This window comes from Pyrgilauda ruficollis, unplaced genomic scaffold (assembly GCF_017590135.1).
Source record: "Pyrgilauda ruficollis isolate IOZ18807 unplaced genomic scaffold, ASM1759013v1 scaffold44, whole genome shotgun sequence".
Lineage (NCBI taxonomy): Eukaryota > Metazoa > Chordata > Aves > Passeriformes > Passeridae > Pyrgilauda > Pyrgilauda ruficollis.
The window spans coordinates 2571836-2588594 of NW_024525934.1; the positions used below are offsets into that span (position 1 = coordinate 2571836).

General features: G+C 40.6%; 2 protein-coding genes across 6 annotated transcripts in view; both read left to right on the top strand.

The window, feature by feature from the left end:
• IPO5 (importin 5) overlaps window positions 1-5001 on the top strand; it is a 45449-nt gene extending 40448 nt beyond the window's left edge. Inside the window, exon 26 of the mRNA XM_041478268.1 lies at window positions 1667-5001. Within this exon, the coding sequence (XP_041334202.1) occupies window positions 1667-1753 (87 nt within the window). The 3' untranslated portion in view covers window positions 1754-5001. The remainder of the gene's footprint in view (window positions 1-1666) is intronic.
• Window positions 5002-16333: 11332 nt separating this feature from the next.
• Window positions 16334-16759, top strand: part of FARP1 (FERM, ARH/RhoGEF and pleckstrin domain protein 1) — a 202596-nt gene continuing 202170 nt past the window's right edge. The window contains exon 1 of one of the 5 annotated variants that reach the window (XR_005956037.1): window positions 16334-16659. The gene's annotated coding sequence lies outside the window, so the exon portion shown is untranslated. The remainder of the gene's footprint in view (window positions 16660-16759) is intronic. The other 4 variants (XM_041478251.1, XM_041478250.1, XM_041478248.1 and 1 more) reach the window with 4 other exon arrangements.

Consider the following 16759-nt stretch of genomic DNA (forward strand, 5'->3'; position numbering starts at 1 on the left):
AGTGAAAGTAGTGTGACTGCTCTAGATTCTGGCTGACAGATAGAAATCCTTGCTGTTAGTACTGAAAGTCTAGAAATGCACCTTTGTATTAGGATTTACCTAATGCATTTGTTCACTTTACCTCAAATCATCAAAATTTGGGTTTTTTTAACAATACAGTGGCACATACACGTATAGATTAGTTGTGTACAACAATGTCTGGTTCTGGCCAGGATTGATAGAAACTTTAATATAAGACCTTCATCATTGGCTGAATGATTTACCTTTGGACTGAGGAGAAAAACAAAATCTTAAAAGTCATGTTTTTTAAAAAATACAATTTTAGCACAGTGTTATCAGTCCTATTTCTCTTCACACACAGTATTTTGACTTTAGTAAAGCTGTAAGACTTCTATACTCTTACTTAACTGTAAGAGTCTTATACTATGATAGGAATTTTCAAGGTTGTGGAGTTGCTAACAAGCTCCTGCTTCCCAGATTCCAGGAGACTTTTTTTTTTTTAATTATCTCAGTAAGCTGTTTCACTGCCAGTGTCTAACACGATCAACATGGTCATTATTGGAATTGAGTATAAACTTCTTTGTTTAGGTATTGTCAGGCCAGAAATATTTCAGTGTAAAGTATCAATTTAAATATGTATAAAAAATGCTGGAAAGACTACATTTAATTCTGCAATATTTCATCATAGATTAAAAGTCTAAAATACCTAATGGTATTTAAAACTAAACCCACAAACTTACATTTGAGAGCATTTATTTTTTAATTTTTTGAATTAAAAATATTATATTTTTTAAACTTTTTAAATTTTGAGAAAAAGGCATTATAATAGAACTGAATGTAAAATATAACAAATATAAATTAAACTTTTTTTTATTATTTACTTAAATTATGCATTATTGCAAAAGCCAATCTAAAGACCTAAAGTCAATCACCTGGAATTTTTTTCCCTTCTCATTATCCTAAAGAAAGCAGGGTGCCAATTGCTTCCAGTTTCTATTGATAAGTGAGTAAATACTTTTTCCTCAATCTTTCTGGTGCCATTAGAACAGTCCTCACTGATGGTGACTTTAAAAGCTAATGTCTCAGCTGAGGGCTGTGCTAGCACAGATGAAGGGTTTGCATTTACCCAGACAGATGCTGTGCAGTTCTCTCTGGGAAGCAGTTGACCTTTCCTTTCACTACAGAACCATGCCCCTCTGTTGGCAGCAGAATTTTGCACACCCTCATGTAGCACATCATGCTGTAATCCCAGTGCTCACCTTGAAGCTCTGAGTGTGTTACTGCTGCACCAGTGCCCAAAACACTCATGTGGAAGAAGCGTGATTCAGTTTTGCCTGAACATTGGTCTTTTAACTTCAGTGCAAAACGATCACATGGTTTAGGCTGTGGTTGACACAGACAGGAGTGTCATTTGTTAACCCACGTGGTTGTTACAGAGAGTTCCCAGGAGTTCCAAATCAATTACTCTGCTGCTGTTCAGCCTTTTGGAGCATCTCAAGTTGAGCCTGTGTAGCGCTGTGTATCACTGAAGATTTCATGTATTTCTTTGGCATGTATATTACAGGAATGAGCTGAGTGAATGTTGAGCTTTGTAAACTTAGCAAAGTTCAGGATGTGCCTTGGACACTTTCAGGCTGCATAAAGACCACTTCTCTTTTTTTTCTAGACATCTGGAGGACTGTGGACAGAATGCATATCACAGCTCAATGCAGATCAACAGGCAGCCATACAGGAGCTCCTGAACTCTGCTTGAAGGGCCTTAATTATCATCTGCAAGAAAACTAACTCCAAATAAACGTTTACCCTATTGTTTAGGTTTCTTTTGTTTCTTTTCTGAGTAAAACCAGAACTGTAGTGCGTGTAGGCCATTCTTCTGCAACCTCCAGGCAGTGGCAGCAGGAAGAAGCATTCTTTCAGAACGGTGTTTAAATCAGTTTCTATCCCACAACATGAAAGAAGTTTCCTGTAAACCCTACAATAGCACTGAAGAGTATTTTTCTAACGGTATCAGCCATCCATACGATGGTGAAAGGGAAACAAGTTGAATTTTCTCATTAGACATAAGACCTTCAGCAGTAGATGTACGTTATAACAGATAAACCTTTCTACATCTAGTGTTAATTGTATGAATTGGAGTGTGAGTCTTTGTAGGGTAGAAAGTGTCCTTCTGCCCAACAAGGTAGTAGATCAAAAGATGAAAAACTGAAGACAAACATCGAGCATGAAGACCTCATTGATCGCACTTTCGATTCCCAAAAACAACTTGTACAGTGACTCAATGAGGAAAGCTGTTCAGCTTCCAGCCCTTGAATGTGAAGTCTCTTTGGCATGTCTGACAGTATCTCATTCACTCCTCAATAAATGACATTGAAACACAAGAAGCTTGTGTAGAAGTTCAGTGATGTGTGGTTCTTTTAATTTTCTCTTGTGAAAAGATGAAAATAACAAACTATACAAGTCACAGTTTTATATATGAAACTTTGTATATTGTTGCCTATTACAGATTTTATGCTTTTTTGTTTCTTGACTTTTTAACAAATTTTTCACCTGAGTGTGTAGAATGGAAACTTAATGGCATTCCTTGTGTGACAGTAAATATACATATCTTGACTTTAAAATGTTTTTCATGTTCAGATGCAGTTGCATTTCTTAACTTATAAAATGTAGTGTTGTACCAGCTGCAAATGTGCAACGTGATCTGGTAGGCAGCAAACCTGTTGTAGTAGCCTGTGTTTTGTTTAAAGCAATCATGCAGTTGACAGCCTAACCTGAAAGAATCAAAAAAACCTGCTCAGGTCTTTTCTGGTACTTTGAGAGCAATACATCATCTACCAGCAAACACAGGCACAGAGTATCTGATTTCTGACAAAGGTGAGTGAGGTTTTCCCACTCTGTTACTTAAAGCTGTTAATATATGCATTGATCTTTAAAAACTTAAGTTCTTACTGAAGTGTTCTTCAAGAAGATCTCAATTGTCTCTTGAAACAGATCTTTTCACAAAGAGAGTATAAGTTTTCTTCCTTTATAATAAGAAAAGGCAGAACTTTACATGTAATGAATGCCTCTTATACTAAAGAATAAACTTAGTTTTGCCTTTGAAAGTGTTTCAGAAAAGAAGATAAAGAATGAGGTGTACCAAAACCAGCCCAGGACCACTGTACCCAAAGGTTTGTGAGACAAACTGCCTTAACCGTAGAACTTGACAATGTAGTTTGTTTAGAGGCAGCTGAAATAGTGCAACAAAGTGCTGTTCCAGTTTTCATTTCGTTCAGTATTGGTAATCTCTTATTTACAGAAATTCAAGCATTCATGCATCTGGAAGATGGATGCTAAGGACTGGATACAGTACTGTGAGAGAACTAGTAAGTCATGTCAGTTATCTCAAGTGCTGGTCCTAACAATAACAATTTTGCTATACTCTACCCATCATCTTTCTTCTTTGTGGGGTTTGTTTTTTTAGGTATTTGTTATTTCAATTTCCCCTCAGTTTAAAACATGTAAATTTTGCCCTGCAGAAAACTTTTTGTACTTTTTCTCAGATCTTAAAGCTTAGATTTTTTTTCCCTTTCTTTGGACTGTGTGGTGAGAATTGTAGCACATTTGGCATTTCCCAGAAAGAGTGTCAGCTTTGGCTCTCTGTAACATACGCAGCATTTGAATTGCTCTCCTAATGGACCAGCTGTAATCCTCTTACCTTCTTTTAGTCAAAGAAACTGAGAACAAATAGAACCAGGAGAAGGGGTTGCTCTGTGTGCTAGAGCCAGCACAGAGCATCTTTGTGCAGTTGCTTTTACCCTGTTAATCGTTTGATCAAAGCAAAGGGCACTGAGTGAATTGCTGTCAGCCTGACAGGTAGGTTGGTTCCAGGTCTACCTGGAGATCTTTTCTTGCCTGTCCCCACTGAATTTGTCAGGGTTAATCCAAAAGCTTCTGTGGCATTTTCTCAATCTGTACAAGCTTTAAAAACTACGCTCCCTTCCCACCTATTTAAAAGCTGTCTGGATCACTTATATTGGCTTTTCTTATTCCTTAATATTGAATTTTTAAGCAGTCAACTGTTCCTGTTCTTCATTGCACTTAAGTACTGTTGCCCAAAGAAGGTATAGTAGTAGAATGGTAGCTTTAGCTGCAGCTATCTATTTTAAAAATAAAGTGATATCTTTATGAAGGAGCCAAAGTAATCTTAAACTGTGGTACTGATATGAGAAAGGTAGTTTTGATTCAACCATTTTTCCTGGGTATAATTCCAATCTTGCTTTAACAAACTGCTCAGCTATTGCGTGGGTTGAGAGAAGTACCTAGTGTGGCGTGAAGAGCACTGCAAACAATAGCAGTGTTTCACTGTGCCTGATCAAAGAGGTACCAATTCCCACCTAGACATCCACACAAAAGTGCTCAACATTGCGCTCAGTAACAAAAGCACAGCCAGAGAACACCATGCAGGTGTTCCAGGACTGGAGTTCCATTAGCCTGTTTAATGAGCATATGAGTAACTAGCATTCATGAGCACTGCTTTCAAAAGCAGCTCATCTCCCTGAAGTGTGGGTGAGTTCCCAGCTAAACTCTCACCTGTTCTTATTCTGAAGGTGAAGCTACTTTGTGTTTGCAGCTCTAGGTTGGTCATGACAGATAATAATGCAGATGAATGTCAAGTCTCCTTTACCTGGCTTTGTCTACAAGATCCCCCAGGGAATCTGTGCCAAATCTATGTAAGAAAGTGACTTGTAGCCTTCGTGCTTACAACATGGGGTTTGTGTACCGCTGAGGTATTCTGTCATTGCTTTTTTCCCTGCAGAGATTTCCAAGTGTTGCTGAGTGCTGAGTGCAAGGGCTGGTGTTCCCCAGCATAGAACAGTTGTTGTTATGCCAAATGTTGTCTGTTCTCTACACATCTAGATCTGTCAGTCTCATGTATGAAGTACATGCATGAGAGTTAAGACGTGTTGCACAGTTGGAATTTTTGATGAAATAAAGAATTGAGGAAGGTGAATTTCCTATTGACTCTGTGTATGCTTGTCTGTACTGGCTATGCAGCTGCCTCAGGCTCTTGAACTGGAGCTTTGTTTTTGCCTTAGTGGAATCTGCAGGGGTGCACACATACACTGAGTCTTCAAAATACAATGAGGGTGCTATCAAAAGTAATACAAAAGTCAAGGACTTGCCACCATGTGTTTTCACAGCTCTGAAGTATTTTGTTGGGCATCTTTGTGGAGGAGCCTTATCCTTTGCTATTCAGTAATTTGGTTTGCTTTTCCTTTGCTAACTTAGAAAATGCTACTTACTTTTGTGGGGCTCGATGGTACCTTAAATTCTAAGAAATGCATTTGTTGTCTTCCAAGAAGCAATAAACAGGATCTAAGTGTCTATCTAGTACAGGTCCTTTCCCTTCTTGGTTATTGGGAAGATGTTTGTGTTGCTTCAAGAAAGAACATCTCTCAGGACAGAGAGATAACCTCTGTTGAGACTTGAAGGTATGGGCTCAATATTGAATAGAAGTCATGGAATTTGGTAGGAAAAGGCTTCTACAGCATCTCTGAAGCAAAAGAGAAGTGAGGAATGGAGGCAACACATGAAAGCTGTGTTTCCTATCTTTGAGTACTAAATGCTAACCTCAGCCACAGTACAGTTATTCCAGTTGAAATCTGGGTTTGTCTCGAGTTTTCAACCACTTTTGTGTATCAGAGTATTTGCTTTTCAAAGGTAGTATCTTGTTCCTCACAGCCCACGAGGCCTAAATGTTTGGTCTTAACATTTGTCACAAGTTCACAGATCTTGCTCACTGAATTAAATCTGATCTTTTTCATTACCTGGTGGTGAAGCCACATCACCTCTCAGCTCTTCTGAGCCTATTTAGGAAATCAGCATGGGAGCGGCAGCCTGGGACATCTCCTCCTGATGAGCAAACAAATGATGCTCAGTGCAATTGCTCACTACCCACTGAGCGATTCCAGACCCACCTTCCTAAACCCAGATCAGCCACCCCCAGTAACCCCCCCAGTTTATACACTGGGCATGCCATTCTGTGGTGTGGAACGTCCCTTTGGTTAGTTTGGGTCACCTGTCCCAGATAAGGTCCCTCCCAGTTTCTTTTGTGTCCTCCTCATTGGCACAGCATGAGAGAAAGAAGGGGAAACAAGTCCTTGACTCAGGATAAACACAACCTGGCAAAAACCAAAACATCAGTGTGTTATCAACAACATTCGCATTCCAAATCCAAAACACAGCACTGTAACAGCTACTGGGAAGAAATTTATGCTACCCTAGCTGAAAGCAGGGCTTCCTGCAAGGCTGGAGTTAGTGTGAAATTCATTTCTTTGGTTAGGAGATAAGGAATTGCAGTTTCTGCTGTGGGGAGACCGTTTCTACAACCTCTGCAACAGATCATTTCCTATCATTCTGGTTCAGAGCAGTGATAAACTTTCTGCACGTTTTCAGGAAGGAAACGTAGGACCTAGGAGGTACAAGTCAGTTTTGACTTTCCTGATTTTGCTTTATCACTCCAAAGGCTGCCCATGACTTCAGTTCAGGTGCAGGGAATTTTTGTGTGCTAAACCATGAAATCAGCATGTCTTTTGAGTTTAGTATTGTTACCTCTCTGGGCTTAAGAATAACTTGTGCTGGTGTAACACTAGATGCAGACAGGTACATGTAGTGGAATTTCACTTAAGGACGTTTGTTGGTTTTGTTCAGGTTTGTTTTGGGGTGGGTTGTGGTTTTTTTTTTTTTTTTTGGGGGGGGTTTTGGTTTTTTTTTTTTTTTTTTTGTGTGTGGTTTGTTTTTTTTTTGTTTTTTTTTTTTTGTGGGTTTTTTATTTTGTTTTTTGTTTTGTTGTTTGGGTTTTTTGTGGGTTTTTGTATGTTCTTGCCAGCAGAAGAGGTTCAAAGCTCCCCTGAGACACCAGATGAGCCATACTCATTGATGGAATGGAATTTTTTTCCAGAAGAATGGGGAGGGTACATGTCAGCAGAATTTCTTCAAGGGACCAGTATCCAGGAGTATATAGTGAAATATTCCCAACTTATTGGTGACTGATGGGAATTACAAGTTTAACTTCAGTCACTTTTGCTCTGTAGGTTGTTACTTGTCTCTCATTTAGCCAACACCATTACCACTGCTTGCCACCTACTGCAGATGGCCAGTGTCTTCTGATGGTGGGTAAGAAGCAAAAAAGAAAGGGGATATTTCTTCAAGTTACTATTTCTACACTAAATATGTGGCTGTTTTTTTCCTATGAGGCAACAGAAAGTTTTATTTTAAATATATTTGAAGTACAATTTTTCATGTAATATGTGCTGTTAACAAAATGCTGTTCCTTAATAACTGCACAGGCCTATCTTGTGTCTGGTGGTGATAGGATTTTCTGTAAATTAATTAAAAGGTTTGATACTCAATTCATATACTGTCTTAAAAACCAATGCTAATCTTTCAATCCAAAAAAAAAAAAAAAAAAAAACAAAAAACCAAAAAACAAAACCCTTGGAATTACATTCACATTTGTATTCAGATCAGTGAGAAATTATGGAACACAGGATATTGAATCAGGGAAGCTAACCTTGCCTATATTACTTGAACTAAATTATGCAACATCACCATTTTAAAATACCTAAGAATAAAATGCCAAGAGAAATTTTTTACTGTGAAGTTGTGTCTGTTTAGAGAGTTGGTATCCCTGGAAAACAAACAAACCAAAAGAAACACCAAAGCCCCCAAAACTGCCAATTTTTGTGAATAGTTAGTGTGCGGATGCAGTGGCTGTGTTTCAGCCGTTCTGTGCTCCAGCTAAAGCTGCTTCTGGCCAGTAGATGGAGATGAAAGAAAACAAAGAGAAAGTGAAGTGTTAAATCAGTACAGGTTTAGCCAGGTCTTCTCCCTATCCCTGTTTCTCCCGTCATTAAAGACTGAATAAAGTACGTGCCCATGGATAAATGCCTCCTTGTAAAATGAGACAGCCATAGCAACCTTCTCCTTGCAGCTACAAAGCCAAACTCTGTTTGGAACCTGCCACCTCTCCTTGTCCTCAGGATAAGGAGGAAATGAGTTTCATTTGGGATGCCTGTCAGTCTCTGGGAGCAAGTGAAAAGGAAGAGTAGCTCTGCAGATGAGCTCCTGAGGCTCTGCATTAACATCAACAGTGAAGATTCCTGTCATTAAAGTGAGTAAAAGCTTAAAGACATAGCTGGAAGTGGCAGTGTGGTGAGAAAACACATTCCAAGTGCAAAGCTAAAAAGGGTTAACTGGTAAAGAAGTTATGTTAAATTTTAAGAGAGGCTCTTCATCGGCCCTTTTTGTTATTAAAATACTGTATTTATTATCATTGGGGGGAAAAAAAAATATTTCCACAACCTCATCCTCCAAGCTGTTGGAATTGAACTCTTCTCATCATTCTTATTCCACTCTTATGAACTCTGAGTGGTTGCAGGACAGACAGAAGTAGGGGAGTAGGTGAATCAGGAACAATTCACTGTTTCTCATAACACAAGGCTGCCCAAATAAAGTATAAAATAGGATGTTTAAAACCAACAATTTTTTTTTCATGCACTGTAAATTCTAATGGATGTGCCTAGAAGTCAAAAATAGATTATTAAAACCAATTATTCAAGGGTGTGTGAATGGTTAATAAGCAAGGTGTTCCTGAGGAAACTACTTGCTCAAGAATTCCATAAGTCATTGGCTGTCAGAAGCTGGGAGAGTAGGCTAGGAAAAGATTACCTTTGTCCCATTTGTTGTTTTCTTTCCCTAAAGCTCCGCTACTCCATCTTCTGTTGGACACCCAGTTCTCTGGTCAGGCTTCTCACAGTCCTTTGTACACATCCTCCCCTACAGCGCTCCTCACTGTCCCCTCACTGATTTTGTTTATACAAATCAAAACTCACTATCTTTGCATGGGGCTTTGGGAGATATAAATAATTGTTCATCCAGCTCATACAGGATCAACTAGAGCAGGAATCACTTTGTATTAAACACACCTCAGTGCTAATATTCATGGAGACACTTGCTCTGGGGCCTGAGAAGAAAAAAAAAGTTTTCTTACCTTGACACTTACATGGATTCTAAATAAAAGTCAAAAGACAAATATATAATTAAGTACAAACATAATACAATCTCTATCCTTTATTCTCTGCACCATTTTGAAGGAGATAATGGATTGGTTTTGTGTATTCAAATATGGCAGATCCGAAATGCTAAATATTTGTAGCTTACACGAGGATCAAAGTGCAGTCGAAAGTAAAGCATGTGGTGAGACTCTGGCTTTCCCTAGTAGAAGATTAAACCATTTTAATATTTGGGCAGTTTTATGAGAACTGCAGCTCCTTTATTACTGATATGCTTCTTTAGGATGAGAGGTGACAGCAGGAAATAGGGATTAAGATTTCCTCTCCAGTGCCAGAGGGAGATATGGCACAGAACAGAGGTGCGATACCCAATGTTATCAGCTGCAGAGAAAATATGGAGGGAGCAAATTAAACAGGCAGGGCTGAAGCAATTGGAAATATCAAAGAAAACACTGCATTTCAGAGTTTAAAAGCATAAGATAATAGGGAGCTTCTTTTTTATAAAGTTAAATTTAGTATGGACTATTATTACAGCTCCTGATGCTTTAATAGAGTTCCTGGGAACTATTCTGGTTAAGCCTGTCCCATTTCAGCAGAGTGAATTCAACCCAATTCTATATTAAGCTCATGTCCATTTTAAAATCTAGTATTTAAAAAAATTATATTTGTTTTTTTCTTTTAGTTCACTTGCAAATACCGAATGGTCACTAGAGATAACTAAGGTATTTTTAAAGGACAATTGTTTCCTAAAGATTACTGACAAACCAAAAGTGATTGCTTTCTGTATTTCATTGTCAGAGTAAACCATGAATATCACGTTTAAAATATTTATAGAGTGGAAAACTGCACAATAAACTGGAATCCTATGGGACACCGAAATGCTGAGGGGAATGAGACATACATGGCATGCAGACCACTAACTGAGAAAACAAAAAGCCACACTAGTACTAATGCACATAAGGGAATTTTTTTCTCTTAAGTAGGGTGGGAAAATTATCTAATTGGAAATAGTCGTAATGAATTTTGACTGATTGTATTAGGTGGGGAAAAAACAGGCATGGGAAAAACTCACACCCTCTGTGCCTCTGACCCGCATCTCAGAAAATGAAGCTGCTGTAAACAAAAACTTTTCTATGTCTGTCTTCAGCATCGGAATCCAGAAAGCAGGACAGCATTCATTCATCACTCACACTTAAAAGCTACAGGCAGACGCAGAACAGGTTAAAGAACACCTTCGACAGTGAAAGACCAGCACTGGCAGGAACATGACCAACAGTTCTGGGCAGCTTTGTCAGCAAATGGGAGAAAAAGAGTATGCTCAATATACCTGACCTTTCAGGAAAAATTTCCTTCCTGATTTGAAAAGAATCTGTAGTAGAAAATAGACCATGTCATTGTAGGTGATTTTTCTCATCAGTAAAATGGAAATAATGCTTCATATTTTTTTCATCTAAGTTCTACTTTCTAGAGCAGTTGTTTTGCTTACATTCATTAAAATTTTATTTCTGAGAAAAAAATAATAAGCAGGAAAAAATGTTTTTCAAGTCTCTAATAATTTTATTTTTTTAAACACAGATTATGCAGATCTTGCTAAGCTTTCTACAGTGAAATGTTATTTCTGTAAATTATTTAATGCTTTTCACTTTCAGAACAGAAAGTTTCACAGATCCATTTTGAAGAAAGAATTTCACTAATTATGTTAAGCACAGATAGAAAAATTGATGGTCTTGTTTCTCTTCATTCTGTTATGTTTTTCATGTGGGACGCATAAAAATTACCACCCTGAGAAAACTGGGCTTCTGGTCTGACATTTAGGAATGGGCTGATTTTAGAGGCTGCCTTCTGAAATAGCGAAATCATACACTGAATTGATGTTTGCTTTGACAGCTTTTACAGTTGCTCCCCACAGCCAGATTCAGACGTTCTAAACACTAAAACAGGAGAATATGACAATGGAGAAGACAATAACCAAGCCACCTGTTGTAAATACCCGTTGTAAAAATAAAACTGTCTGTCAGCCAGCATGAAATCAGAAAGGACCCATGGGAGATCCTGAATGCAACAGAGCACCAGATAAGGCTCCCCCACCACTGCTTTGAAGTGGGGATTATCCCAGAGGGATCTATTCAAACACACTGATGTGTTCCAGATGTATTCCCTTGTAGAAGGTCACAGCAAAAATATTGGCGGGAAGTGTTGAGGAGAGAAGAGATTTATTGTTTTCATGGGAATCTTTAAGTCTGATAATGCTAAAAGCCATGTTTGATGTTCTATATTGTTCTCATTTTCATATTTGCTAGGGGACTCATTTCAGCTGTGTTTAGTCATGGTATGAATTTGAAGGGGCTGCAAAAATTGGGTGCTTTTTTGCCTTAAAACCATACTTTTATCAGTCCAGGTACTTAAAAGGTTATTCTTCATCATACAATTAATTGGTTTCAAAATCATTTAATAAATTTAGTTGCACTTTCCTCCTAGAAAAATATCACATTTTTTTGTTTCTCTTATTTGTTTCATTGTTTCTTTAAACAGATAACCAGTTTGCTCTGTCCAAAATTAGAAAAACAATGGAAGAGAATGAACTATGGTGCTGGGAGTTATAGCCTAGGCTCTGAATTCTAAAGACACATTCCTATTTAAAACAACATATGTAGTTTTCTTGTCCAAACTAGTATTGAAAGATTAATGTGGCTGGTTTGTATGAAATCTTTTCAGCTTTGCTAATACTTTCCCTTATCACTTCTCTCTTCTCACCATGACAGAGTTTCTGATGGAAATACTGGTATAGAATATGCATTTTGTCCTGCTATTCAGTGTTCTTCTTCCCTTCTTTGGGAGAAAAGGTGAAAGTGAATTGTAGGAGAGGAAGCCTGAATATGAACAGGATTTTTTTTTTTTTAATTTAAGAAACATCTGTATTTTTCCTTAGCTTTTTCCCCCCTTGAATGTTATGATATTTGTTATTTTATAAATTATTATTTTACTTATAATTACAAAAAATTATTATTTTGTCATTTACACTGCAGTAGTTGACAGTTTTGTCCGTTACTGAATACTTTGGAAATGTCAGTGTCATTTAAAAACAAACATTTTTTTCCTAACTTGGATTTGCAGATGGGAAAAAGCAAGCACCAAAAAAGTGTAAGCCGATGCAATCTGTGTAGTTTTGAGGAGTATAAATTGTTCACAAATTTCAAATGAACTTTCTAGCTCTGAAGCTTCGGGGATGATTCCTCTATGAACTGTTGCACTGTTGGGTGATCTGAGCAGATATGCAGCTAAAGTAACACTCATTATCCTGAAACAGGCAAACTGGACAACACAAGGTAAATATGACAACATGTAACTGAGGTGATGTCGTCTGGTGTGCTGGGGCTGGGGAGAGGAGCTTGTTTCAGCTGCTTGACATGCAAAATTCTCTTTATATAAATTCTTAGGGACTTGGGAAACTTGCAAACACCATTAAAAGGCTCTCTCTTAATTCATGATATTATACCCTTTGAGCAGGCAGTAAACAAAATCTGTTAATTAGCCGGCTCTAAATGTCTGAATGGCTTCTTTTCAATGTTTGAGTATTTCTTTCACATGGAAATCCTGAAATTTGAGCCTAGAAATGCACTCCTTTGCCAACTGGCTAAATACTTGGGTTTTTTCTCAAACGCAAGGACATGGTCTACTGCTAGTACTACACACTGTTATGAAACCTGTAAAAGACCACTCCCTCTAGCTATAAATTGAACATTGCCTTCCAATGTACAAGCAAGACTCATTGCTTCAACATTAGTAATCTTAACAGAATAGGCAGGGGTAATCTTAACAACTGATGACTCTAATAATATTTTGAGAAGACATGGACGAGAATATATTGAAAAAAAAAAAAGCCTTTGAAATGTAGAGGGAATCCTGAATGCTACAAAATGTGTAATAAGAAAATGGTGGAAGATGGATAGCTGTCACAATCTTGCACTGAAATTAGCAAAAACTGGTGAGTTACACAAGTTAACATAAAGGCATATGAGAGCCTAAAAGTGACCAATCAAACGCCATAGGTTTGCAAGACTGAGCCCCAAACCTCATTTATGCAAGAACACACGGATAAATCTAGCATGGAAGTATTTGCTGAAAGCGTCTTTGAAACAAAATGTCAAGCTCCAGGTGAAACATCTGTGGAATGTTTTATGGAAAAGAATTACTAGACTTCTGAAATACACGGATTTCACTTTGGGCATCATCTTAGCTTCTCACCTTAATGAAACATAGCGAAACACGAGCTCAACACAGACTGTAAAGCAGTTCACAAAAGAGGCATAGCTTTTAAGGCCAGAAGGACCACTGAAGAATCCAGTATGACCTTAGTGTAAACCAGACCAAAGGACTTAATCCAAATACTCGGTGTTTTAGTCCAGTAATTTAGTTAGACAAAGCACACATGCAGGCAAACAAGTTCCCACGTGGGAGGTGAAAACTGAAATTGCAGGTACTCTGCCTTAACTGCCTGCATACACACATACCTTCTAGAACCTCTCAAGATACAGGAGAAAGTGTCGATGAAAAAAATAACGGCACATCATCCCAGGATGTGAGAGCTGTGAAAAAGTGAAGGCTTTCCAGAGATCTGTATTTGTATTCCATTGTAGCCACTGCTATTTCTTTCCTAACAAGAAAAGGCAGAAGATGCAGAGACGCAGTCTCTCAAGATGACAGAACCCTTTTAACACACTTCTCTCCTTCTCTTCCTTTTCCTTAGCTTCTCCTTTATCTGGTAAAGCAGAAACTAATAATCTGAAATCCAGTTCCAGCTCTTCTCTTCCTTGTCAGTGGATGTAGACAAAGCTTGTCTTGTTTTCTTTCAGAAACATGAACTAATTAGAATGATTTTTCTAATTTCAGTGACTTTTCAAAAACAAAAGGCTTTTCTCTCAAATTCTCCTGTTTATTTGATGTACCAACAAATTCCTCATCTTATTCAACAGGGAAGAAATGTAAGCTACTGTGCTACAGGAAACTAACAGCAGCAGTGAGTGCTTTTCTCAGCTACCACATCAGAAGAGTGCAAGATGCTGCCACTTGCAATTTACAAGACAGAAATACGTTTCAGAGAAAGACTGCTGTCTTCTCAGCTGTTACACCCTCGTTGTCATTGACAGCCTTCAGAAGACCCAAGAATCGAAGGGTTAACTAAATAAACACATGCAAACTTGCCCATGGCTCCTAGAGAAATGTCCAATGCCTTACCAATTTTAAGGTGCACCATTCAAGGCAGTGTTTCACTGTTGCTTTTTGGAGCTTGGTAAGAAATGGTCAACAGCTGCAAGGCAACCTGTTACTTTTGTTCAGTGCCGAGAAATGCCACTCAGACTTGGAAGGCATTGAAGATGACATCATACATTCGAATTAGATTACAACACCTCTTTTGTTAGGTGTGAATGAGGCATTAGCGATCTGGAAATGTAGATAAAAAGCACCAGGAAATTCTAAATGTTAAGTGCTGCCACCCTTGAATAAGAGTTAAAGCTGCTGACAAAGTATTTGGGAAAAGGCAATCTTTTTATTATGTCAGTGTTTTTAATCACAGTTCCTATAGTCAGGCACTTGGATTAGCTGGTCCTCATAGGTCCCTTCCGACCAAAATATTATCTCCTCTTACTCTATTTCTATTCTATTTGCATTCTACGTTGTTAGAATGATAAATCTTTCTTTTGGATCTTCTACAGACCATACATTTTGCATGGAAGAAGTTTTGCGGTAAATAATAATTTATTTTTCAGGTATCGACAGGTAAAGGTAGTTTCCAGCTTTTAACTCAGTAATGTATGCATTTTTGATTAAGGTTTCAGGGTTGATTAGAGAAATTAAGATCTCTTGATCTCAGGAGGTTCGATGGCACATGCTCTGAGGTATTTGTAGTGAGGTTTGTGCACAGAGAGGCAGTGCTGTTGACAGAAGAGGAATTTGTCTTTTGGAGATTAAGCAAGGCCAAGGCTTGGACAAAAGAATATAGAGATTGCATATAAGGTTTTTTTTTTCCTCCTGTGATTAAAAACTAGATATAGCAGCATGATTCCTCAAATAGCCTTAAAATGCTATTTGCTCAGAAGGTTTACTTTACAAATACATCCTAGTTTACTGCTCACTCCTGGGTCACTGAGAGAACTTCAAAGACCTGAAGGGTCTTCCCTGCATCACTCATTCGTGTGCACCACTCAGTCTTCTTCCTGGCAAGACATCGGATGAAAGACCGGAGAAGGCTCAAAGAGATGCACGCTGTAACCCTTCAGGCATGCAAATGTAAGGGGGTGATTTAAGAGCTGCTGTATGCAGACAGCTCTGCTGGCTCTAGGTGCGACAGCCTTTTGCTGTAACTCCAGATCTTCTCTGAGGGAACGCGGCCTCTGGAGGAGGTACGCACCCAGCCCTGCTCTCGGCTCCTTCCTTCTGATGTACTGAAGACCCTTGTGAGACACAGAACCTGAAGCCCAGATTGCTGCTGCTGGTTAAACTTTACTGATGTGTTTGTCTAACGAGGACGAAAATAGAGTTTATGACAAAGTTGTAACCATAAATGTAAATACAGTTCACACACGCCCTGTCCTTTGGTTTCTCTGGCACCTCAGACAAGCACTTGGGACTCAGATGAGTGTGGAGGGACGTCTCCCTGCACATGAAGCACCGCTCTGTTCTCTGCTGGCTCCTGAAGCACAAGAGCTGGGGTACCATTAATGCACAGCCCCTGAGGCAGTGTCCTGGTTCCTCCTGCAGGACCCGCCTACTTTCACAGCCTCACGACTGTCGGCCAGCAATTCCCTCTCCGAGGAAGGGCGGCAGGGCACAGCCCTCCTGCGGGGTGTCCCGCTGGCCGCCTACGCCCGATGGTCCCCAAAATCCACAGGAAGGGACAGGGACCCTCGTGGCCTCTCGCTCTCCCTGCCCCGGGGCTGCAGCCGGGTTTAACCCTTCCCGTACACCACGGCCACCTGAGCGCTGCTCGTCCCTTCTGGTGCCCGGGAGGAGGAGGTAGAGGAGAATGGGGATGCCTGGAGCCCCCCCGGTACCTCAGCGGCGGAGGGCGGTGGTCGCCGCGCCTCCGCCTCTCTCCGGCTCGGGCTGCCCGGCTACCACGGCCGGGGCGGGCACCCCGCTGGCTGCGCCGCGGGCAGCGCAGATCCGAGCGGCCGCCGCCGCCCGCGAACGCTGGAGGGGGCTCTCGGCCGCCTCCTCCCGCCGGCGGCTCCCCCTCCGGGAGGGGGCAGGGTTAGGGGAGGGAGGTGCAGCCGCGGCAGAGCGGCGGCGAGCTGCGTCCAGTTCCCGCTCCCCCGGTCCGCGGGCGGCAGCAAGACCGGCCCCTCCGCCGCCGCCTGCCTCCCTTCTCCTCCTCGCCGGCCCGGTGGGCTCCCCCCGCTGCCAAGCCGGACATGGCGACCCTGCTCCTGCGAGCCCCTCGCTGTCCTCCTCTCCCCGCCGCCGCCGCTCTTGCCGCCGCCTTCTCCTCCTCCTCCCCGCGGAGCTTTTAATGGCTCGGACCTCCGGCGGCCAAGCGCGACTGCCCCTGCACCAGCCGCAGCGAGGAGAGCCGGCGGGAGCCCGCGCCGCCCCAGCCCCGCGCACGGTAAGGGCGGCACGGCAAACAATGGGGCCGGGCGGGAGCGGCAGCGGGTGGCGCCCGCCCAGCCGGGCACCGCGGCCGGGGCTGGGGGCGAGCGGCGGGA